This window comes from Rhinatrema bivittatum, chromosome 2 (genome assembly GCF_901001135.1).
Source record: "Rhinatrema bivittatum chromosome 2, aRhiBiv1.1, whole genome shotgun sequence".
Classification (NCBI taxonomy): domain Eukaryota; kingdom Metazoa; phylum Chordata; class Amphibia; order Gymnophiona; family Rhinatrematidae; genus Rhinatrema; species Rhinatrema bivittatum.
The window spans coordinates 250284075-250309446 of record NC_042616.1 but is presented as its reverse complement, the minus strand read 5'-3'; the positions used below and the strand labels follow the sequence as shown (position 1 = coordinate 250309446).

The following is a 25372-nucleotide window of genomic DNA, read 5'->3' as shown; positions in this document are numbered from 1 at the left end:
ATAGAAGGACTAGGGGCACTCCCTGAAGTTAGTAAGTAGCACATTTAAAACAAATCAGAGAAAATTCGTTTTCACTCAACGCACAATTAAGCTCTAGAATTTGTTGCCAGAGATTGTGGTTAGGGCAGTTAGTGTAACTGGGTTTAAAAAAGGTTTGGATAAGTTCTTGGAGGAGAAGTCTATTAACTGCTATTAATCAAGTTGATTTAGGGAATAGCCACTGCTATTAATGGCATTAGTAGCATGGGATCTACTTAGTGTTTGGGTACTTGCCACGTACTTGTAACCTGGATTAGCCACTGTTGGAAACAGGATGCTGGGCTTGATGGACCCCTGGTCTGACCCAGTATGGCATCTTCTTATGTTCTTCCTGGCCCTTCCTTGTTTGCGGTCTTACTTAGGCCTTCCGTGACCTCCACCCTACCCAGGCCTTGCCTAGCCTGTGGCCTCTTTTGGCCTCTCCCTATCTTGCCCAAGTTGAGACCTTCCTGCATTATTGCCTGTGAGCTTTATGCTTCATGTTCTGTGTTGTCCTTGTTCTGTCTTGTCCTGACCAGTCTTAGTCTGCAGCTTCAGTCTGTTCCTGAGCTCCAGCATTGCCTGCACCCTTTTCCTCAGTTCCAGCATTGCTTGCAATTCCTCCAGCCTCACTGGACTGCCCAAGCCTAGCTCCAGTCGTCATGACATCCCATGTCACTCTGGAGGTGGTGTCCACTATGATCCTCCTGAACCAAGCCTCAACAACAAGAAAGTATATACATAGAATAAGTAAATAAAAAACCAAAGAATATATACACACACATACACACAATACAATTCTAAATCTGCTTAAGTCCTGAGATTGTTTCATGAACCTCAGCAATATAGCAGTCAGTCCATCTCTAGGAACACGAAGCACTTGAGCATGGCATGCCATTGAACGTCTTGCATTATTGCCAATACCGAGGTATTGGTTCTTTGTCTGACTTTCCCACCAATATTTAAGCATCATTCATGCTGTGCACTTTTTTCTTTCCCAAGTATTCCAGCTCCTAGGGCAGAGGGCCCTTGCCAGGTGTTGGTTCAAAAAGATCAGCGGAATGTGACCTATAAGTAGCCTAATAATGCAGATTTCCTGAGGGCCTCAGAGACTCACCACTAGCACTCAAAATTCAGTGGTTTCGTTTTCCAGAGAAGACAGAGAGCTTAATAGAAAAAAGAAGCCAAAAGTCTTAACAAATCCTAAATATATACAGTATATTCACAATGTATACAACTCAGTCAGTGGTTCAGTTCTTCAGGGGCCTAACTGGCCCTGCCTGAACACCGAAGTTCTTCATGTTTTCAATCCCTGTCTAATACAAACCATTATTAAGGTGGATTTGCAGAAATCCACTGTTTCTCCTTGGGATAAGCAGAATGGAATCTATCTACCCTTTGGGATCCTGCCAGGTACTTGTGACCTGGAGTGGCCACTGTTAGAAACAGGATACTGGGCTTGATGGACCTTTGCTCAGACCCAGTATGGCACATTTTATGTTCTGGCTTGTTCTATTTTCTTACTATGAAGTTTATCAGTATTTTAGGACCCGGTGTAATATTTGCAGTGTTGTCTTTTCTTATATAGGTTTCTTACTGTTGAGTGTAGACAGTGCTATTTTGGTATAGAGGTTTATTATATTTGAAATGTAATTCAACTTACTCATGGATTTCTGAGGGCTAAACCCACTTCCAACATGTTACAATGGGCCTAATACCATATGGATTGCATGTGTCTTTTTTTGTAGGGTTTTCTGGTTGGCACTACAGAAATGCATGTTGATATAATAAGTTGTTGTAAGTGATATTTTTACCTTAGAGGACTGTACTTTGAATGTCTTTTTTCATGTCAAATATGTTATTATAAATGCATAATTTTTAATTGTGTATGTGTGGGAAGGGCATGACTGGGGGGGGGGGGTAAAATTCACCTAGGGCACCTAATACCCTTGCACCAACTCTAAAAATGATCTTAGTTTAAAGCCCTCTTCAGTAGGTTTGCCAATCTATTTTAGAAGACACTTTGCCCCTTCTTCGATAAGTGGACACCATCTCTGCTCAGCAGTCCTTGGAACACCATGCCATGGTCCAGGAAGGTGAAACGCTCTCACTGACACCATCTGCGCAACCATCCATTCACCTCCAGAATGCAAAATTCTTTGGCTCTGCCTTTATTCTTGACAGGTAGATCTGAGGACAAAATCACTAGCACATCTATTTCCACAGCCATGATATATTCCAGGGGGACACCTAACAGTTTCATTCGTGCCAACACGGATGAGCAGTATCGGATAATGGTCAGTAGGCTTAATGATTCTTGGCAGTCTCTCTGTGTTGTCGTGGATCTTGGCATCTAGCAGACAGCACACTTCCCAGGACAGCATGTCTGATCAGTAAATGGATGCGTCTGTGCCCCTCAGAAGAGGGTCACCAACTACCACTCCCCATCGCTTCCTGGATACAGTGGTTACTGAACCTGCAGATTTGGAGCTCATGAGCTTTGATTCCGCCTCATCCTGGGGTGGTTGCTCCATGTCCACTTCCAGGGCTGCCTACTGGCTCTTCAGCTCAAGGGTAGGTGGGGTAAGGGTGGGGATTGTAGCTGCTTTGAAGGAGATGTTGATGTTTGGCAGAGGTTGGAGGAAAGAGAGAGGGAGATGCTGAGCAAGAGGGACCCAAGAGAGAAAGAGAGGGGAGATGCTAGGCATTGTGGGGTGGGAAAGAGAGGGAATCAGGGCATTCTGATACTGGGTAGGTGTGGGGGAGACATGGGGTAAACTAGTGTTGAGGGGACTGAGAGATGTATTGAATCCACTGAATTCCTGTAATGTGTGTGGAAGGGGAGAGTGTTATGTTGGGGATACCATGACCCCATCACTCTTTTGTGTGTTGGGCAGAGGTCTTATGTTGAGGCCTCCGTGCCTCGTTGTTGTTGTGGAATGGGTGAGATGTGTTGTAGTAGGGCCCAAAATGTCCAAACAACAAAAGGTAGAAAAAAAGCATTTTAATTTTGGTTTAGTGCTTTTAAAATGTCCACATTGTGAATGTGCATTTGTATTTTGCAAACTACAGGAGGACATGCATTTATTCCCAAAATTCAATACAGCTATTGTAGAGACAGGATAATTTGTCATCTAACTGCTTCATGTAATACAATTTCTGCTTACTGCTACCATCTTCTCTCTTCAGTTATTTCCACGTTTCCATTTTAAATGGTCTTCTAAGATAGAGACTACATATCCTAATTAGCTGTTTGGCTTGCTTGGCTACCATTAGCCAAGCTTCCCACAAGTAGAACAACAGTCATGTTCTCTCTCTTGCTAATCAGGTTTTGTTTACTTTTGCTTAGTACACAAACATACAATCTAAAGTTTAGAACATTTTCAGGAGCTCATCATATATACTTGTCATATTGACCAGAGGCATTTTGGTGCCTAGATTATTTGTTTATACTCACTGAATGTTTTAGCCTTGCACCTTAAAAAGAACCAGCCAGTGTTTCTCTCTGTTTTCTCAAGTATTTTTCTCTTATAGTTTCTGTTTTAACTCTTTCAGTCCAGCACAAGAACGTGCAGATTTTACCATGTGATGACATGCTGCCATTGTTGTGACCCCAGGAGCAGGAGTGGGGCTGGACCCAGATGAGGCAGAATGGAGCAAGACGGAAACAGGATATTGTCTGCCTGTATTGGCTACCTTCTCCTCAAGTACCGATGGCCAACAGGACTTGGACAGCAGGAGATGCATGGAGACACACACTGCCGAACTTGAAGGCACTCACAGGGCCAGGGCAGGACTGCTGCAGGGAGAGGATTCAGAACAAAAACAAGACCAGGAAAAGCAGAATCAAACTAGATTCAGTGACACAGGAGCAAAGTAGTAGCAACCAAGACAAGAGGATCAGTGAACACCAGGAGTTCTTTATTCTGCACAAAACATCATAAAAAGCCCGACTCAGGCCGAGTTTCGCTCCTTGAGCTGCTTCAGGGGCTATTATGTGTAATGCCGGTGGTTTGTCTCCATATAGCAGATCAGCCTCTTTTGAAATGTTTAAACAATTGCCTTCAGGACAGTGAGGAATACACCTCCACTCAAAAGCCGACACAAACACTTCAGCGGCAAGCTCTGCTTCGTCCGGACAGGAACTCAGCCGAATAGATACCAGCGTTTAGAAAGTCAGAGCCATCAATTTTACAGCTGAGTTCCTGTCCGGACGAAGCAGAGCTTGCCGCTGAAGTGTTTGTGTCGGCTTTTGAGTGGAGGTGTATTCCTCACTGTTTGTCCTGAAGGCAATTGTTTAAACATTTCAAAAGAGGCTGAACTGCTATATGGAGACAAACCACCGGCATTACACATAATAGCCCCTGAAGCAGCTCAAGGAGCGAAACTCGGCCTGAGTCGGGCTTTTTATGATGTTTTGTGCAGAATAAAGAACTCCTGGTGTTCACTGATCCTCTTGTCTTGGTTGCTACTGCTATATTGGATCAGTTTCCGGTTTGTTCACAGGAGCAAAGTAGGACATCAGAAAGGCACACAAGATACAAGAAAAAAAAAACTAAGGAAAAAAAAGACACATAATTCGTGTCCCAATATTGGGGCCAACATAAGGCCACAAATTAGGGCGGACAATCAAAGAAAGTGCAAGACTCAAGACAGGCATAAGACCAAGGCTAGGAGTATAACAAGGACCAAGGGTTGGCACTGAGAATGGTGTGAGGCTGGATTATAACTGAGGCAGCACTAGAACAGAATGGTGACCAGCAGGACCTCTAAGCCATAGTGCCTGGATGACTAGGCAGCTAGTACACACGGTCCACCCAGGGCCTCTGCTGGCAGGAGGCCAGAACTGGCCACAGATCCTTACATCCCACAGCTGCACCTTGTCGAACCTACCTTAAAGGTTCAGTGGTCGAATGGCAGAGATTCTAAAATATTCTCAGGCCACCAGCTTGCTCCTGCACTTTTAAAAGGGGGAGGGGAGGGTGGTCTAATGGAACTCTGATGTAATGGAACTTAATAGAGGGTTATCTCCATGGAGGAGAAGAGAGGATGTGCCTTTAGGGAAATCCAAGCCTGCTCATAGGACCAGAAAATGTGTGGTGCTGTGGAACATTTCAGCTGGCAACGAGCAAGAAAAATTAGTGCAAAGCTGCGAGTTCACCAGGCCTTGCCAGCTGAAGAACTGACCAGGCAGAGAGACGACAAACCGTCCCATGGCTCCCACCACTCTACCACCTCCTCAATGTTGGCACTGCATGCCCGTTTAAAACTCGCAGGCTAGCGGCAGCACTTTTTGATGCAGATCTTGTGCTGAGGGAGAGGCAGTGGGGTGAATGCTGGGGGAGGAGGAGAGGCAGGGGCAGAGGAAGGAGGGAAATGGCAGGAGCAGATCTTGAGGGAGGGGGGAAGGTAGAGACAGATGCTGGGGTGGGGTTAATGGATGCTAGGGAAGGAGGAAGAGGCAAGAGGCATGGATGCTGGGGAAGGAGGCAGGATGATGCTGGAGAAGGGGAAAATGGAGGATTGGTTATGGCAAAGGTTAAGAAGAGGAATGGAGGGACCCTCCTCGCTCTTTGACTTCTCATTTGGAAAAGTTATGTGCATGATAGTGATGCTGAGCCGATAGAGGAAAGTGAAAGAGAGAGAGGAAGATGCTGTCTAGGGAATGGGGGAGAGGTTATGCCGCTGGGGGGGGGAGGGGGATGCTGGGACAAGAGTTGGGGAGAGAGGGGAGATGCTGTGCTGGTGGAGTACCGCTGTGAAAGCAGGAAGTGCTGTGCCACAGCCGTCACCGCTGCTGCCTCCGGCGGGTGCTGGAGCTGCTGCTAGAAGGCATGTTGGGGGTGGGGTGCAAGGCTGAAGATTTGCTTCGATTGGGCGCCCAGCACCGGTCCTCCCTGCGCTCCGTTCCTATCAACCTGAGTCCGTGGAGCAGTGGCTGCGATCTCCCTGAAGATTTGGAAGCTGTCTGAAAAACTGTGAACGCTAGGTTTTTGTTAACATCTATTTAATAAAGATTATATATATATATGCATGCACATATGTTCTATTTCCCTCAGTGGTTAAGATTAGTTAGATTGTTTAAAATAATTAAGTCATTGAATTTAAAAAGTACGGGGGGGGGGGGGGGAGAGAGAGAGAGAGGAAAGGAGGCTTGGGAGCCAGAGCAAAACTGATTAGGGCAGAACGGGGAGAGGACGTGCTGCGAGCCTCCGACCTGGGGGGGAGGAGCCCGGGGGCAGGAGGCTCCTCCTCGCGCTAGGCTTGCAGGGCTCCGGGCGAGTCTGGCGGCGCCGGGAGCGGAGGCAGCAGCAGCCATGTCTCACGGGGTGACCGTGGTGAGGACCACCGTCAGCAGCCCCGGCGTCTCGGTGGAGGCCGGGCTGGTGGACCGGGGCTACGCCCGCTCCTGCTCGGCCCTGCTGAAGCTCGCGCAGATGGTAAGTAAGGGGGGGCGCTTGCGAAGTTTGCGCGAAGCTGCAGTCGCGTCTCCTCCCCCCCCCCCGTTCTGAAGCCCGGGATTGAAGGTGGGGGCGGAGGCCGGAACCAAGAAGGGGGTCGCGGCTTGCTGGGCGACGTCTTGCGTAAAAATGCTTGGTAAAGAAAGAAACAAACAAAAAACCCGATTCCTCTTTACTCCTACGGTTGTTATTGCAGAGATGTTGGAAGTTGGACCTGCCCCTTTTATGTTTCAAATGATGTGCAAAATAATAGTAATGGGCAGCAGGCTGTCCGGGGTGAGACAGGCGTTGTCCCCCCCTCAGGCATCCTTTCATCCAAAAGTTTCTTTTTGAGAATGTGCTTGGCCGTGCAGCCTTTCTGCTAGCAAAACCTGAATATGGCAGTGAGAAGCTGAGGATAACAGTGCAAGTAGAATAAAACAAAACTTGCTAAAAGTTGATATTTCCTTTGTATTTAAATGCTGAACAAGCTGAAACGAGTTTATCTTGAATGCTAGTCCTTTGTTTTGTTTTCCTTTTAAGTTGTTGCTCAGTCTTAACCTCACCCCCCACCCTGGCCTAGTCTATTTCCCCAGCATCTGCAGGTAAGAAGGATGACTGAACAGCCCAAGTTGCATAGATGAGGCCTAATTCACACGAATCCTTTGGCTTTACACAAGCCATTACCAGGCAAAGCCTGTAGATCCAATGCATGCATTATTTTCCATGGTATTAGTTGTAACTTTTCTGGTCATCCAAGTCCAGCCCTATATGCCTACATACTGCCATACAAGTAATTTATCCTATGGTGTACATCCTAGGATAGAGCCAGGTACATGATGTAATAACCAAGAACTCTAGTGATAAGATCAGAACTGTTAGGGGTTTAGATTGAGACTTTTTGGTGTCATGGGTTATGGCCTTGTCTTTTGTATCTGTTTTGCTTTATGATCCTAAATCCCTCTTTTAGTTCATATGATTTGCTTATGGGTAGGGATCTTTTGCTCTTAAATTTTCCATATTTAAAAAATCATTAGAATCTTTTCCTTTAAAAAATAACAGTGGACTGAGTCAGCTTTTGGTGTATTAAGTATTTTGGAATGCCAGTTCAGCTACCCAAATTACCAGTTTTGGTGGGTGACACACATTTTAACTGGTCCCCTGTGAGTTTTGCTTTTGAGACAAATGCTCCTAGAATTCCTTTTTTTTTTTTTAAATTGTTGATATGCAGTGTAGGACTGGCAATGCATGAAAATGAATCTAAGCCTAGCAAGCTCAGTGTGCACAGAATGGTAACAGTAAAACATGTCCTAAAAGCTAGGTTATCTGTTAAGAACATAAGATTTTCCATATTGGGTCAGACCAAAGGTCCATCAAGCCCAGTATCCTGTTTCTAACAGTGGCCAATACAGGTCACAAGTACCTAGCAGGATCCTGAAAGGTAAATAGATTCCATGCTGCTTATCCCCAAGTTCACCTTAATAGTGGTTTATGGACTTTTTCTTCCAGGAACTTGTTCAAACCTTTTTAAACCCAGCTATACTAACTGCTTTCACCACATTCTCCTGCAATGAATTCCAGAGCTTAATTATGCATTAAGTAAAAAAAATGTTTCTCTTATTTTTTTTTTTTAATGTACTACTGAGTAACTTCATTGCATGTCCCCAAGTCTGTGTACTTTTTTTGAAAGAATAAACCGATTTGCATTTACCCATTCCATTCCACCCCTTATTTTATAGACCTTTTATTATGTCTCCCCTCAGCTGTCTCTTCTCCAAGCTGAAGAGCCCTAAACTCTTTAGCCTTTCCTCATAGGGGAAGACTGTCAGTAAAAGAGTTTCTTTACATCATGGAATTCCTTCTGCCTGCATTGGGAGTCATGGGGACTATATTTCAACCAAAGGACTGCCACAAAATGTTTTTCTCAGCTGTGCATGAGGTCCTGTCATAGGTAGGCCTGCTGCTCCTCAGACATGTCAGTTGAGCTCTGTTCTCTGGCCAGACCAGGATTGATCCAACTAGGAATAGCAAACTCCACATGGAAGCATGAATAGGTTCAAAAAATCTTTAGGACTCTTGCCCTCTGTCTTAAATGATGCGTGTTACTGCAGGAGCCACTCTTGTTTGCCATGGCACTGCACCTGCCGGTGGTCTGACATAGTCTACATGGAAGGCCTGAGAGGTGCAGGTGGGCAAATGAAGAGGAGTGGAATCACAAACACTGCAATAGAAATATAGTTCCAGACTCCAGAACACTGCAGCAGCGGAGAGTCTTCTCCTGTGGCACTGGAGACGTAGGCCCCCAAGTCCAGCCACCACTTCCTAGAGCAGGGGTAGGCAACTCTGGTCCTCAAGTGCTATGAACAGGGTTTGGTTTTCAGGATATCTGCAATCAATATGCATCAGATACATTTGCATACAAAGGAGATATGCATAAGAGAAATCTGCATGCACTATTCATTGTGGTTATTCTGAAAACCAGACCTGTCTGTAGTACTTAACTTTTGCAGTTGCCTGCCCCTGCTCTAGGAAGTAGTGGCTGGACTCGGGGGGCCTGTGTCTCACTGCCCTAGAGAGAGAGGCCCTGTTACTCAGGACATTTTTACACAGTTATTTTTACAGACCTAACTTTTTTTTTTTGCTCAAATTTCATTGATGTTTGGCAACTTTGATACAGTGTGACATGAATTGAATGGATGTTAACACAGAGCTGTGGTTTATTGTTTGCTGGTCCTTTTGCAATCATTTTCTAGCCTATTTTGCAACTTGTATTATTTTATAATGATATAATAAAAACCTAGAACAGTAACCACATTTGTCTAAATGTGAGGAACTCAGCAGTCATCTTTGATTGGGCAGAAATCCCATTGAAATCTATGTAAATCAAAGGGAAGAACAAAATAACTGTTTTGCTGTATGAGTTATAATTACTATATAGCATACAGTGATAAGTTTGGGGGGGGGGGGTATTTCATTAGGTACCATAAGATTTTGGTAAATAGATTTTGGTGTAAAATGTAATTTTAAGTTTTTGCTGTGTTATCCTCTTTGCCCAAATTAATGATGACTGCCAAGTCCCTTTCGTGGCTAGCTTTTGTCAAGCAAGATTACCATTGAAGTCTTTCTATATACATATTTGAGTTATCCAAACAATTCTCAAGTTATTTGTCAATCTTTCTAAAAATGTCTCACAGTTACATAATAGCTACATAAATATAAACAAAAACAATATTTTCTTGACAAGCAAGATAATCACATAAATCTTAAAAACCCACTCCTTCTCAAACCATAAACATATCTTCTGTAAAACATTACATATTTAGTGTTCATTATAGCTCCTAAATTTAAAATCCCAGTGAGATGTCTGGCAGATGCTCAGTTATTGATGTTTTCAGATGTTACCAAAATTGAATTCAAGTTCTTTTAATAACATTGCAGTGTGGAAATTTGAATAATAGTTGACTTCCCAGAAGACGAGGATAATAACTGCGGAACCCCGGATGTCATAAACTCTCTCATACATACTTTGACTGGTTCTTGAGGTCAGCAAGACCCATTTTCTCTGGCTTTACCTTTATTACACCCTTAAATTTGGTTTCAGGAATTTTGATTGGCTACACACCTCTCGAACGTAGTTTGAATGCACATGCTGGACAGTTAAAATTACTTGAAAGTACAAACTATAAGACCTGGCGTTTTTTAAACAGGTTTACTTGTTGAGTACTTAATCTACTTTTAGTTTCTTTCCGAGGGCTAGACAGTTGGACGAACTGGTTTACATTTGAGGTATAATGGTCATCTGCTGAACTGATTCTGAAAATGTAGTAGGGCTTGTCAAAAGCAGGATGAGTTGACTAAACTATTTTTAGCCCTTTTTCGTCTTTCCCATTGTGACCTCTTAAGCTGTTTCCTGTGATGGTCACAGGGAGTTTTAGTATCAAGAGAGAGTACGACCTCCGTCTGCCCTTTTTGGAGCTTGGACTGAAAGTGGAAGAATTTACCTCCTTGATCCCGTAAAGGATTGGCTTTGTGGCTCTGCCCCTTACTTCCTACTCATCCACACCTGCCTGCTTAGGAGCATGGTGCTTCCTGTCGCCGAGGCACCATTCAGGAAGTGGTGTGTGCACCGAGCAAGGCAGAATTGCTGCAGCAGCATTAACGAACAGCCGGTTCATATGCTTTCCAAGATAACTGGATTGCTAAAAAGTATTGTGTAGAAAGGGTCGTCTGCCAGTTTCTATGGGCACAATAGCCCTCCAAAAAAAGGGATGGAAATGCAGCAAATTTGGCATGCAGGAATAAAACGTGAATATTTCGGTTGAGTTAAAAAGCCAGAAACAGATTTATTTATTTTTATTTTTTTCAAGAGAACTGATGGTCCAAAAAGAAATCCCCCATTGCTTTCTATGGGAAATTATTCAAAGCTGTTTGAGCTGTTAGAACGCTGACCAGTGCTGCATTGCAAACACCGCCCCCCTCCATCCACCCTACCAGTACTTTGCCAGAGAGAGAGAGAGAGACAGGGACAATTATTTGAAGCAATTATCAAAGGATGGCATTTAAAAAAAAACACTATCAGAGTACTCGCACATATAGACCCTTCCCAACTCCTCCATACGTACATCCTACACATTCCTGCATCCTCCACAGACAGGGAAAATAAATGATACAGCTTCTCAATGTACCCCTCCCCCACTCACACTCATACCCAACCACACACACATTTGGCTTACATTCAACCCCCACTCACAAACGCACACACACAGCCATACCTCACAATCTCTGAACACTCCTCTCCACCTCGCACTCACTCTACAAATCTGTTGGAAAGCATTCCTGTAGCCCTGCCTCTGCATGCGTTCCCCACTTGTTTACTTTGATACTCATTTCACTCCTGCCTAGCTGCTGTTCAAAGATTTTGTTTTCTGCTCCTTAGCTGTTCCCTCCATTCTGAATCTGAAGTAAATCGGGGGGGGGGTAAGCCCTGCCGCCCTGCCGCCCTGCACCCTCATCGGGACCCGCTGCAGCTGTTGCACTGAGAAGCATGTGGGAAAGTTACTTGTTGGCATGAGCAGAATAATACGTTATCTGCATCTTGGGCCAGTTAGACCAGAAAAGGGGCCTGGTGGTTTTTCATCTGTGGCAAGTTTGGGTTTCGCGGGAGGGGTCAACTGTAAGTGCAGATCTCTCTTACTGGGTGCTCAGGAAGGAAATGACTCAGTATTGAATTAATTGTAGGCAGGAGCATGAGTATAGCAGCTGAACAGAGATGTAGTTTGGTTTTAATCACGGGAGAAAAGGCTCAGCAGTGAGTCAGCCCACTATTATTTTATTAGCGTGTATCGGGGGTTGTCCAGTGCAGTCCTGGAGTGCTGCAAACAGGTCTCGTCTTCAGGAGACCCACGATGAATATGCATGAAATATATCTGCATAATACGGAGTGCATAGAAATATGCCTCAAACATATCCATCGTGGATCTCTTGGAATCCAGACCTGTTTGTATCTCTCGAGGACAGGAGGTGCCCGCCCCTAGGAGACACTGAGGTTTCCAGCCCCACTCAGTTTGCTGTAAACTGATGTGATATGTAAAATGGTGCAAAGCCAAAAGCCCTGCATCCCTGCAAAGATACCGCACTCAACTCGCCAACTATAAGAAAATGATTCTGAACGCCAAACGTGACTACTATAGTCTAAAGATAAAAAAACTCAACAAATAAATCCAACTCCCTCTTCAACATAGTAAAAAACCTCATAGACGAGAACAACAAAAACACCCCCACTGCTGAAGCAAATAACCTAAGTCAAGACCTTGCCATGTTCTTTAAGAAAAAAATAACTAACACCTTCGACAACCCTTCATCTGCTGAAATACCATATGACCCATCTAATATAACACCATGGTCAATTTTCGAACCAATCTCAAACACCGAAACAGAAAAGATGCTACAAAAAATTAACCCAGCTCTGCATGATCTAGATACTATCCCAACTCGTGTGTTAAAGGAAATGGCACATATTATTGCCCCAACACTAGCAGCCATAATCAACAAATCTCTTGAAGAGGGTCAACTACCAGCCAACCTAAAAACGGCAACAATCACCCCAATATTGAAAAAAAAGAACCTGGACCCAAAAGATCTGAATAATTACTGTCATATCTCAAACCTTCCTTTACTTGCCAAGATGACTGAGAAATCTGCATTGAAACAACTCTATGATCACTTAGAAAGCCACAATATTCTTCATCCCTCACAACATGGTTTCAGAAAGAACCGCAGCACCGAAACCCTGCTGCTCAATTTATCGAATAAAATTATAAGAGGATTTGACAATAAATTAAACCACTTATTAATCCTACTAGATCTCTCAGCGGCCTTCGACACCATAGATCACAAAAAATTAATATCAAGACTTGCCAGCATAGGTCTATCAGGCAAAACTCTGACCTGGTTCACTTCATTCTTAACTGACAGGTGCTTCAAAGTCACCCTTAATAATAACTCCTCTGCCCCCTGCCCCCTTGAAACCGGGGTACCACAAGGGTCTGCCCTCTCGGCCACCCTCTTTAACATATACCTACTCCCTCTCTGTCAGCATATCTCAAAACTAGGTATCACATTCTTTCTGTATGCCGATGATATTCAACTACTCATCCCAATATCCTCCACTATTGAAGATGCAATCAGCCTTACAGCAAACCACCTCATCTCTATCAAAAACTTACTGAACCAACTAAAGTTATGCCTTAATATAAGCAAATCCGAATGCATCCTCATCAAAAGAAACAACTTAGATCATATAACACCAATGCCTTTCATACAAATTGATAACAACAACATCCAACTGAAGAACTTTGTAAAAGACCTCGGTATCTGGATAGACAACGATCTGAACCTCAAAAAGAGCATCGCAATGAAAACAACAGAAGGCTTCCACAAACTTCATATTCTCAAACACCTTAAACCACTTTTACACCTACAGGATTTCAGAACCGTTCTGCAATCACTCATTTTTTTCAAGTCTCGATTACTGCAACTCGCTTCTCATTGGCATTCCCAGATCCACTTTAAAACCTCTCCAATTACTACAAAATGCTGCAGCCAGAGTTCTTACTGGCAAGAAGAAATCTGATCACATCACTCCCGTCCTGAAGAGTCTTCACTGGCTACCGATAGAACAAAGAATCAAGTACAAGTCTTTAACCATATAATACAACGAAATCCACAAAGCTGACAACACTGCCCTAAATCACATGATTCAACTGCACAAAACACCTCGAACGACAAGAAACACCAACAAACTGAAGCTAGTCATACCCTCCCTGCCTTCCGCTAAACTATCCAACACCAGGAATAGAGCCTTCTCTATTGTAGGCCCAAAAACATGGAACTCTTTACCAGACTACCTAAGCTCCATCAATAACTTCAAATCTTTCAAAAAAGAACTTAAAACTTGGTTATTTAGACAAACATTCTCAGATGGCATTGGGTAAACTAATAACACACGACCTTATATACCACCCCTCCCAGCCCTATGAAATCTATCTTCCTTCCCACCCTCTTGTCTTCTCTTATCATTTCTATATCATATCTGATTTTATCTATCTTTCCCACCCTATTTCCCAAATACCCTTCAGTCCCTCCAACTCATATCACTTGTGAAATAGTCTCTTTAACTCACCACATGAGTAAAGCTGCCATCTAAGTTTTATCTTTAATTGCTAACCTTTCATGACCTCTCACAATAAGACCTACTTAGGTTGTATTCCATTATACTTGTTCATACAGTGGTAGATTTTTAAAAAATGCGCGTTCGCGTACTTTTGTTGGCGCACCAGGCGCCAACAAAAGTACGCTGGATTTTATAAGATACGCGCGTATCTTATAAAATCCTGGATCGGCGCGCGCAAGGCTGCCGATTTTGGGCAGCCGGTGCGCGCCGAGCCGCGCCGAGCCGCGCAGCCTGCCTCCGTTCCCTCCGAGGCCGCTCCGAAATCGGAGCGGCCTCGGAGGGAACTCTCTTTCGCCCTCCCCTCACCTTCCCCTCCCTTCCTCTACCTAACCCCCCCCCCACCTTTGTCCACGGATTTACGCCTCCCGGAGGGAGAAGTAGATCCACGCGCGCCAGCGGCCCGCTGGCACGCCGAGACGCAACCCAGGGGCGGTTCCGGAGGGCACGGCCACGCCCCCGGACCGCCCCGGGCTGAAACCACGCCCCCGGGCCCGCCCCCGAAACGCCGCGTCCCGCCCCCAAAACGCTGCGTCGATCGGCCCCGCCCCCGACAAAAAAACCCCGGGACTTACACGAGTCCCAGGCCTCTGCGCGCGCCGGCAGGCCTATGGAAAATAGGTGCGCCGGCGCGCAAGGCCCTGCTCGCGTAAATCCGGGCGGATTTACGCGAGCAGGGCTTTTAGAATCCGCCCCACACTGTTGCTCTGAAATGTACTAGTTGTTTGTTCAATGTATTAATGTTAATATTTATCTAACGAATGCGTTTTATGTATTAAACGTAAATGTATTAATCTGTAAACCGGAGTGAAGGCAACTTGCTATACTTCGGTATAAAAAAAAGTCTAAATCGAGTATCGGTATATAAAAACAAAATAAATATTATATAGGTAAGTAAACATAGCTGTAGTGCTTGATTAAAAGGTGATGTGCTTGGGCCCCCACGTTTATCTTTGCTCTCTGGTGCTGCTGTCTTTCCAGGGAAGCCTTGCTGTATTACTGGTAGACACTAGGCTAGGAACCAAAGAAGACATATAGGAATTGAACATTCAAAATAACTTGGCAAATCTGGTCTTTTCTGTGGTGAAAATCCAAGCTGATTCAGGCTGAGAGGCCCTTATATTGAAGCATTAACGGGTCTTTTCCTGGCAGACTGCCTGGGAAAGGATAGCTGTACAGTGAGCTCATTATATTTACCAGCAGTCCTGGTGATCCCTGCATTGTTAGGGTTAAGTACAAATTAGTCTTTTCTCCCCACTAGAAGCTTTGCTGAAAGTGCTCTCAGGCCAGTGATTAACACAGCGGGATATCCTGCCTGCAGAAGCCAGTTCCTCCATTACTGTGGGTGGTACATCCCAGCAGCCCCAGGATGCATTTCTGATTTTGACTCTTAAGCCCTGCCACTTCTTTCTTGGATGCCGTCTGGAGACGTTCTTCATTCCTCTCAGGAACGTGGAATGCACAGGAATAGGCTATCAGGCAGATGCAATATCTGTGCACGTTAAAGCGGGCGCTCATGATTGAGTGCCCACTCCCTTAACTCACGCCGGTCCACCTCTCCGGCGCGCCCAATGCAAATGGGCAGCCACGGTTAAAAGAAGGCGCTAGGGGAAATTGCGTGCCCCTAGCGCCGCCTCGGGAGAGGTGGCTGTCAGCCGGTTAGGAAAATGGATGATTTGTTAATTGAGCTTCCCTTTTCCTAACCTGACCAGACCATGGCACCTTTTTGGGAAATTCTAATTTTTTAGTTCCTCTGACTTTATATCACCACAATATTAAGTCAGAGGAAGTACAGAAAAGCAGTATTTTTCTGCTTTTCTGTACACTTTTTGAGCTCCTCCAAAATGGAACACCTGCTTGGGGCAGGCATTAATTTTGTCATATAAAAATGTGCATGTCAGGCCTCCTTTTTTTTTTTTTGCGTATCTGGGGACTCGGTAGCCTCAATGTGCGTCTGCATGTGATGAGAGCTATTACCTACGCGCGCGATTGGATGCGCTAACCTCCGTTTTACATTGGGAGTTATGGCGCACCTCCAATTGCGGGTTGAGCCGTGTGCTGCAGCCAGCGTACAGAATTGCATCGACCTAAAAGACAGCTGATAAGAACCAGAGCTGACTCTTAGATAAGACACCCTGAGTGAAAACTTAAATTGCACTCCCCCCCCCCTCCCCCATGAAAAATCAGGTCATATAGGGATTGTGGGGAGAAAGGGAGGAGATTTCCAACCCTATCTTCAAAAGAAACACATTTATAAATTAGAGCTGTCAAGGGTCACCCATCTTCTTCAAAACGTAGAGTTAAAAATTCTTGATAATGAAAATAAATATATATAAAGCACGCCTTACATGCATGCACAAGAAGCAAGGAGCTTGGTGGCCTTGACATGACATAACCTTTACCACCATTACCATACACACGAATCGTGGGGGTTCAGCAGGCCTGACATAACATCTCCTGCCCCCCCCCCAAAAAAAAAACCAGTAATGGGGATTTGGCCCTAGCATAAACCTCTCCACACTCTGTCCAGTACTTGTAACCTCCTGTCCATAGTGTCTAGCAGCGTTCCCCCTTCTCTAGCATCTGCCCAGCTGCAAATTCCTTCCTGTTTTCTCTCCTCCTCCCAGAAGGCTGATCTTCAGACAGAAGAGTCTTCCGCATCCTCCCCCCACCTGCTGCCTGATTCTTTGTCCAGTGGTAACTCCTTACAGCACTGACTGTTGGGCCTCGGCAGTGGCGGCAGTTTCCTAAGCAGTTCATCACTGAGCAACTCTGCCTCCTGTATTCTTGTTTCTTCTGTGCTTTACAGCAGATGCCAAGTTCTGTGGCAGCTTCTTCCTGCCGAGGAGCATCTGATCAGCTGCAGCCTGAAGACGTGCCTAGGAGGTGGCAGCCTCCCTTGCAGCTGCACAGGTTGCACACCCCAAAAATTGGCCCTGATGAGGACTGTAGAGCAGTCTGTCCCAACCGGTGCGCCTTCAGATCCGATTAGGTGTGCTACGGAATTCGCTGCTGCCTGATGCCCGCATCTCAGACCAGCACCTGGGCTCTGCTCTCAGCAAGTCACCAGCAGTGGCTCTTAAAACACGTAGGAGCTCCTTTTTTTGAGAACATGTGTAGTCACACATGCCTCTTCTCCCTAGCTACAGCTCGCGTGCCAGAGTGTGGCAATTAATGGGCAGCGGGCAGGACATGGCTAGCTGGATCTCGCTTTTGTTCACACACTGCATCTCCACATCTCCCTCCTTTATCCCCAGGCTGAGTAAGACACGGAGAGTGTACACTGAGCAATGGAAGTGACTCTCTATGACTTTTGGGAGCAGCAGCGACCATGTTTGGTACCCAAAGTAACTAACTGAGCGAGTTGCCCAATTCATATATCCTTCTCTGTTCTCCTACACTTGTATGTAGAGGGGACTGGCCCATTGTGACTGCCTCCTCTCTCCTTGCCTTTGCTTTAAAATTTGGAAGAAAGACTGGTGGAGCCTCCTCCAGGAATTTATTCAACCTTTTTTAAACCCAGCTACACTAACTGCCCTAATCACCTTTCCTAGCTCTTCTTTTGACCATATGAGTCCTCTCCATGTCTGTACCGCCTGCTCTATGGAGGATGATGTGCCACATAAGATTTTTGTTAATGTAGGGGTTACTTTGGCTTGAAAAAGTTGGGGAACACTGCTGTAGAGCTCCTCCAGGCTGCCCGGTTTACTTTCTGCTGCAATATCTCGATCGAATGTCGGTATACAAAATAAATAAATAAATACTGTAGTCACCAGTTGATATTTGGCTTTCTTTCATTTCCTTCAGAGTCTGACCCTTTGTTCTGCATTCTTTTGCTTTTCTCAATTTTGTTATAGGTCAACGCTAAATGTTGTAATAAATAAATTAGGAAGCTCCTGAGAACTGTGGATTCTGTTCATGCTGCGCTAGTGTTTATAATGCTTTCAGGGTTCAGTGGTTATGGATTTAGAAATGCTCGTCTTTAACTAGGAGCAAAAAACTCTTTCTGAAGGTTTACAGGTATAGGCAGAATCTACTGTCAGTCTCTGTATTATCCGGCACACTTTCTTGCTAGGTAATTTGAACGTAATTGTTAGTTCAGATTGCTGAAGTAACAGTGTTACCTTTTTATTTGATTTATTAATTATTTATTTATTTATCGAGTTTTATATACAGTCATTCGGTATCACCATCATAACGGTTTACAAGTTTTGATCGGTGTAGGACAATTTGCATATGTAGAACAAGGATCATAAGCTGTCAATTACATGTACAGTTAATCAATGGTATATGTATAGTCGTTGGCGGGTACAATCATAAGTTCAGGTATACATACATAGTTGGTTAACAGAAAGATATCATGTTATGTTGAAGTTTGGTATTATTCAGTGGTCCACTCTAGATGTTAATTGTTTCAGGTATATGGGTCTGATTGGGGTCTGTAGTGAGTGGGTTGTTTATGTTTTCCTTGTGTGTCTTTGTAGGCTTTGGTGAACAGCCATGTTTTCAGATCTTTCTTGAATGATTTTAAGTTGGGTTGTATTCTTAGTTCTGTCAGAAGGGAGTTCCAGGTTTTGGGGCTGGTGATAGGGCATTCTCCATCTCGGATTGTAGTGAATTGTGCAGTTCTGATGGAGGGGACTGTCAACAGTCCTTTGTTTCGTTGAGGAATGTGTGGAGTGAGGTTTATGCCTGCTCAGTCTGTTTGTTCTTTGTGTAGTAATTTGTGTAGGATGGTCAGTGTCTTGTGTTCTATTTGGGATTTTATTGGTAGCCAGTGCAGTGATAAAAGTATAGGGGTTATATGTTCATTCTTTTTTGTGCCTGTAAGGATTCTGGCAGCCGAGCTTTGTAGGATTTGGAGTGGTTTGATGTAGGAAAATGGTAGTCCGAGAAGTAGGGAGTTGCAGTAGTCTGTTAGAGAATATGAGTAGTTGTAGTACAGTTCTGAAATTGTAGGGGTTAGGAATGGTTTTAGACGTCTTAGTGTTAATAGTTTGTGATAACCCTCTTTAATTTTGGTTGTTATGTGGTTCCTGAAGGATAGTTCATTGTCCATTATGACTCCTAGGTTTCTTGTGTGTGTAACTAGGGAGACTGGGTTCATCAGCATAGGCTGTTTGCCCTGGCCTATTTTTCTTTTATAGGTGTCTTTTTTAAAAAATGTCACATTCTGTTCCTTGGCATCTCTTCTCCCTACTCCCTCCTACCATAGTTTCTCTCCTGCTTCAATAGTGGTTTATTTTTCAAAAGTGTGTTTTGGAAGCAATACTGGGCACTTTCTGTTCAGGCTGCATTTTCTGAAATTGCTTCTGGTTGTTTGTGCTCTGCCTTTTGGATGTGTTACCGCTCTCCAGACACAGGTGTTAGTGTTCTTGCCTTGGTAAATACTCTTCCTGTGGTAGAAGACATTCTTGCAGCTCTGCCCTCAGGCAGCTCTTGGTGGCATGAATAGATCATGAAGCCACAGAAATCCTGACTGCTTGGTTGTAGCACAGTAAGAGAGGCTGCCTTTTTTTTTTTTTTTTTAATACAAATGATGAAAACTTTAATAGCTTTATTTTTAGCACATACGTTTGGTTGTTTTTTTGTTTGTTTTTTTAACTTGGAGAATGTTACTGTAACTTTTAGAGTAGCAATTAACTTCAAGAATTTTGCATAGTAGTGAAAATTGCCAAGCAGTATTCAGGGGGAGTATTATTAGATGGCTACAGAGAAAGCGATTGGATGATTTTTATTTTTTTTATGCTTGCACATTCAATAATATTTGCTTCTTCAGTCTGAAATCTTTCTAGAAGAGATGTTCCTCCTTTATTATTGCATAGTCCCCCCTATTTTTAAGTCTCCTCCTAGGTCCAGGGGAGACGTGATTCCATGACCTGGCTTCTCAGATTAGGAGAAGCTGGAAGTGCTGGGGTGGTAAGAAATGGGGACGTGGCAGGGGTGCTGGGTTTGGATTCGCTGTGGGAACCTCTTTGGCCATCCTAAACAGGATGGTAGTGAATCAGAGAGGAAAACAAAGAGAATGGACTTTGACTACTTGTAGGATTTTGCTTTATCTATCTTTTATAACTGGCAGCTGGGATATATATATCCTTAGCGGTGTGGACTGGATGGGTCAATTGGTCTTTAATGAGCTATTAAAACTACTGTTACTGTACTCCTCAGGAGCTGCCATTGTAATGGCTGGACAGGAGGGTGGGGGAGAGGGCTGGGTTCCATAAAAGTGGAAGTAAGGAGGAAGCCGGGAGCTACCTGTCAGTTATTCTTTAGTTTGCTCACCACAAAAAGTCAGGAATCTCTGCCAAAACAGAGGATAGTACAATTTTTAGAATCTAGTAGATTGCAAAATCAGAGGCAGCATGGTTTAACAAAAAGAAAATCTTATCAGACGAATCTGATAAACTTCTCTGGGTGACCAGAGGGCTGGATCAAGGGAGAGCGCTAGATATAGTGCTCTTGGATTTCAGCAAGTCATGGTTCTGCACAGAAGACTTTAGGATCCATACCAAGAGCACACTATTTATAAAGTGACTGATCGGTTTGCTATTAATCAAGTTTACTTAAGGAAAAGCCACTGCTATTAATTGCATCAGTAGCATGGAATCTTCTTAGTGTTTGGGAATTGCCAGGTTCTTGTGGCCTGGTTTGGCCTCTGTTGGAAACAGGATGCTGGGTTTGATGGACCCTTGGTCAAGCTTTTCATTGGCTTGAGCGCCCAAATTGACGGGCGCTCAAGCCAATGAAAGTACGCTTCGCTTCGCTCGCACCGTGACTGGAGAGGGCACAGAACAGTGGGCTCTTACCTGACTTCACAATCTTCAGATGAGGGCTGAGCCAGAAGAACCGGGACCTGTGCGGGGGGGGACCGCTGCAAGCTGCTTTCGCCGCCGGCTGCCCCCTCCAGAGGATGGCAGAAAAGGGAAGGGGCTGAAAGCAACAAAAAGTAAGTTGGTAACATGTCAAGTCGCTTCAGGAGGAGGGGATTTTAGGTTTTTAGGTTTCCTTTTGGGGGAAAGTTTGCCGTCTACCCTTACCTGTGCCTCTAACGCAGGGGTAGGGGTAGGCGGTAAATTAGCAGGTTAAACGCGCGGCAAAACTGCAGGTTAAAAAAGTGATAGTCGAGGCGCGCGTTACTGTATGGGAGGGAATAGCTAATTCGATCGTTTACATCTAAAATACATGCCGCGGGCGGAAGGGGTTACCCGGTGATGTAAAGAGGCGGTAAGAATGGGTTAAAGGGGATAGTGTATCACGGGTTGGACATACGCGGCCGAAAAGTGAGTAGAAAGAAGCAGGGTTAGAAGCAGGGTAACCGCGGCCGCCCTTTACTGTATTGACCTGCTTATTTGTTGTGTTTTCTCAATAGGACATGCAATGGTGGTAAACTGCTGACTATTTATAAGCAGGGGTATTGCGCCTGGTAGTAGAGGAAGTTTGTGTTCCTGTTATTGAGATAACATCATATCATATATATTTGGTTTGGTTTTTTTTTTGTATGATGAGTTGTACGGGGAATGTTCTAGTTCTGCTTTAAACCCATTGCTGAGGGGCAGGGGTGGGATTCCTGAGGATGCAATGTATACATTAACACCTAGTCTTGTGACTGTCATGATTCAGTGTGTCATGCATGTGTCATGCATGTGAGAACTATCAGGTGCGTCCACTGTATTAGGAATGGGTGGCATCTAAGAGCATTTTTATATATGTGTGGATGAGGATACAAGTGTGTGTGTGTGTGTGTGGTGGTTGAGTTGATTTATGTGGGACATGGCTTTTAATGTGGTCACATTTTAATTGTAGAATTAAGGGGAAGTTTATATACTGTGTATATCCAGCAATTTGGGGGGGTGTTAGACAAAGATATCTTATATGAAAATTAAAAATATTAGTTAATTGAATGCATAATTATATTTTTCTCTCTTTTATTGTACTAAAGTCGTTTTAAAAATCTGGAATTGTTTTGAAAGGTTTAATAAACATGTGAAGAAAGGGAGTCAGTTGATGTAGTTTATCTATCTAAATTTTCAGAAGGCTTTTGTCAAAGTCCCTTGAGAGACTAGTCAGGAAATTAGTGTCTTTGGATAGAAGGCAATGTCCTATTGTGGATTGGTAACTGGCTACAAGATAAAAAACTAAGAGTAAGACTGAATGGTCCTTTTTCTCAATGAAGAAAAGTAAATAGTGAAATGCCCCAGCAATCAATACTGGGACCAATGCTTTTTAAGGGAAAAAAAAATTTAGCATTTATAAACTACAAAATATCACAGAAAAGAAGACAGGTGACAATATCTGGAAAAGCTAAGAGAAGCTGAGAAAGGAGTCAGGAATGCAAAGATGTAAATAAGAGAAAATATCAAATATGGTAAAACAGTGGGGAACAAGACTTTTTTTTTTTTTTTTTTTTTAAATATGCAAACGATAGGAGGACGTGCAAAAGTGGTAGTGTGAGACTTAGAGGTGAAAGGGAAGGAATATATAGAAGCTGACAAGGAAAAATTGGAATTGCTTAAATATTTCTATTTGGTATTCACTGTGGTAGGAACAGGACCATGTAAAATGAACACAGAGGACTGGAAGTGAGGTAAACCTCAAATCAGTTTTCCAAAAAAATGTGGTCTTGAGGAACCAGTTAAACTTAAAGTAGATATGGCTGTGGGGCAGATGGGGATACATCTGAGGCTATGAAGGGAACTTAGAAAAGTTTTGGTAGCTCCACTGGCTGACCTTGTCAATGCTTCTTTAGAGTCTGGCATGGTTGTGGAGGACTGGAGAAAGGCAAATGTGGTTCCTCTTCAGAAATGTGGACGTGAGGAGGAGGCTGGGAACTACAGGATGGTTAGTCTGACCTGTGGTGAGCAAATTTTATGCAATCTCTGTTTAAAAAAAACAAAACAATCCAGTTTCTGGGAACCAGTGGATTACGTGATCTGAGGCAGCATTGTTTTAACAGATTAATCTTCTCAATTTGTTGGATTGGGAAGAGCACTAAATGTAGTGTACTTGGATTTCAGGAAGGCCTTTTGACACCATTCTCAGTGGCTTCTATAAATAAATTGAGCACCCTTGGTTTGGGCCATTAAAGTAACTGCCTGGGTTAGAAACAAGCGTAGTGGTAAATGGTCTTCACTCGAAATAAGGGGGCTGCAGGGTGTGCTGCAGAATCAAGACCTTGGACTGGTTCTTTTCAATGTTTTCTTAAGCGACATTGTGGAAGGATTGTTGGAAAAGGTGTGAGGAGTATTGTGGTGTTTTTAGGCGCAAAAAAAAAGAAATTACCAAAATCTGCAACAGGATAGACAACTAGGAAGTTGTAGAAACCCGGAGGTTTCTAGCAAAGCCTGAGCAATAGTCTAGAGTCTGCAGATAGTGCATTTTTTATTTTTTTAGCATGAAACCTTATCATGCATTTGGGACTACAGAAATCCAAGAGTATAGTATAGAGGGTGAAAGAGGATTGGGATCGGGGTGCTTGTATCTGATCTTAAGGTGGCCAAAATCTGTCTTGCACATTCATTATGGATATCTGAAAAACTGACTGACTAGGGGTGTCCTGGGGGCGAAGTTCAGAAGCCCTGTTCTAAATGACACTGTACCAGGGATGTGCTGATCAACATTGTAAATGGCAAGTCAGTCATTACGAATGTTGATAGTTGGATGACTGATGGGTGTGAGGATCTCTTGGTAACTTGATTGCCTGGTGTGAAGGTAGTAGACCTCTTGTCACCTAGATAGGATTTTAGAGAGGGCAGAGGAAGAGTCTATTATCAATCAGAAGGGTTCTGGAAGCTACATTTAGGCCCTTCAATGTAGCATTATCAGAAATGCCCTCATTCCATGTACAGAGCCCCAGAGGCAGGTCACCTCCAGAGTCTCAATGCTTGGAAGAGGCTATAGACTTTTGTTAGGAACTGGGGGGAAATCTAGGGATCAGGGAGCCTATTCCAACAGGATGAACTCTTCCTTACGGGCCGATACAGTAAAGTCCGCGGGAGAGCGGACGAACGCCTGCTCTCCCGGTGCGCGCACGATTCTGTATTTAAATTAGGCGACGCGGTAATAACGGGGAAAAGGAGGCGCTAGGGACACTAGCGCATCCCTAACACCTCCTTTTGACAGGAGCGGCAGCTGTCAGCGGGTTTGACAGCCGACGCTCAATTTTGCCGGCGTCGGTTCTCGAGCCTGCTGACAGCCACGGGCTCGGAAACCGGACGCCGGCAAAATTGAGTGTCCGGTTTTCGGCCCGACAGCCGCAGGCCGAATTCAAATTTTTATTTTGTTTTTATTTTTTTTACTTTTCGGTACCTCCGACTTAATATCGCTATGATATTAAGTCGGAGGGTGCACAGAAAAGCAGTTTTTACTGCTTTTCTGTGCACTTTCCCAGCACCGGAAGAAATTAGCGCCGACCTTTGGGTCGGCGCTAATTTCTGAAAGTAAAATGTGTGGCTTGGCTGCACATTTTACTTTCTGTATCCCACGCGCATACCTAATAAGGCCATCAACATGCATTTGCATGTTGAGGGTGCTATTAGGTGCCGCGGGTTGGACGCGCGTTTTCCTCCCCTTACTGAATAAGGGGTAAGGGAAAACGTGCGTCCAAGAGCAGGCTAACGGTGCGCTCCGTCGTAGCACACTGTACTGTATCAGCCTGTTAATGAGATAGGAAAGCAGATACTCTCTTCTAAACCATCTACCTCTCAGTGACTATCTTTCTAGGACACTGGTAAAACAGGGAAGTTATATATTCTAATAGAGAGGCAAAGGTAGATGTAGCACACAGATATGAATGATTCCAAACTGCTTGTACCTGCTAATAAGCAGGTTGTGAATACAAATAAAATTTAGAAATGCAAATTGTAAAAGCATAATTTAAAATGTCTGTGAATGCCAAGTGTCTGAAAAATAAGATGGGCAAGTTAGAAAGTATGGCAGCATATGAGGAGATAGACATAATAAGCACCTTGGAGATGCGGTGGACAGAAGATAACTAGTGGGATACTGATACAGGGTATAAACTTATATTGATGTGACAGTGAAGATCAAATTGGTAAAGGGATGGCATTATATGTAAAAGATGGCAGAGTCAGGATAAAAATCATGCAGCAAATAAAATGCACTGTAAAATCCTTATAGAAATTCCATGTGTGCCAGGAAAGAGTATGGCAGCGGTTGTATACTATCC

General features: G+C 44.1%; 1 protein-coding gene across 1 annotated transcript in view; it reads left to right on the top strand.

The window, feature by feature from the left end:
• The first annotated feature begins 6183 nt into the window (after positions 1 to 6183).
• CMTM7 (CKLF like MARVEL transmembrane domain containing 7) overlaps positions 6184 to 25372 on the top strand; it is an 80138-nt gene continuing 60949 nt past the window's right edge. The window contains exon 1 of the mRNA XM_029589411.1: positions 6184 to 6458. Coding sequence (XP_029445271.1) covers positions 6336 to 6458 — 123 coding nt within the window. The 5' untranslated portion in view covers positions 6184 to 6335. The remainder of the gene's footprint in view (positions 6459 to 25372) is intronic.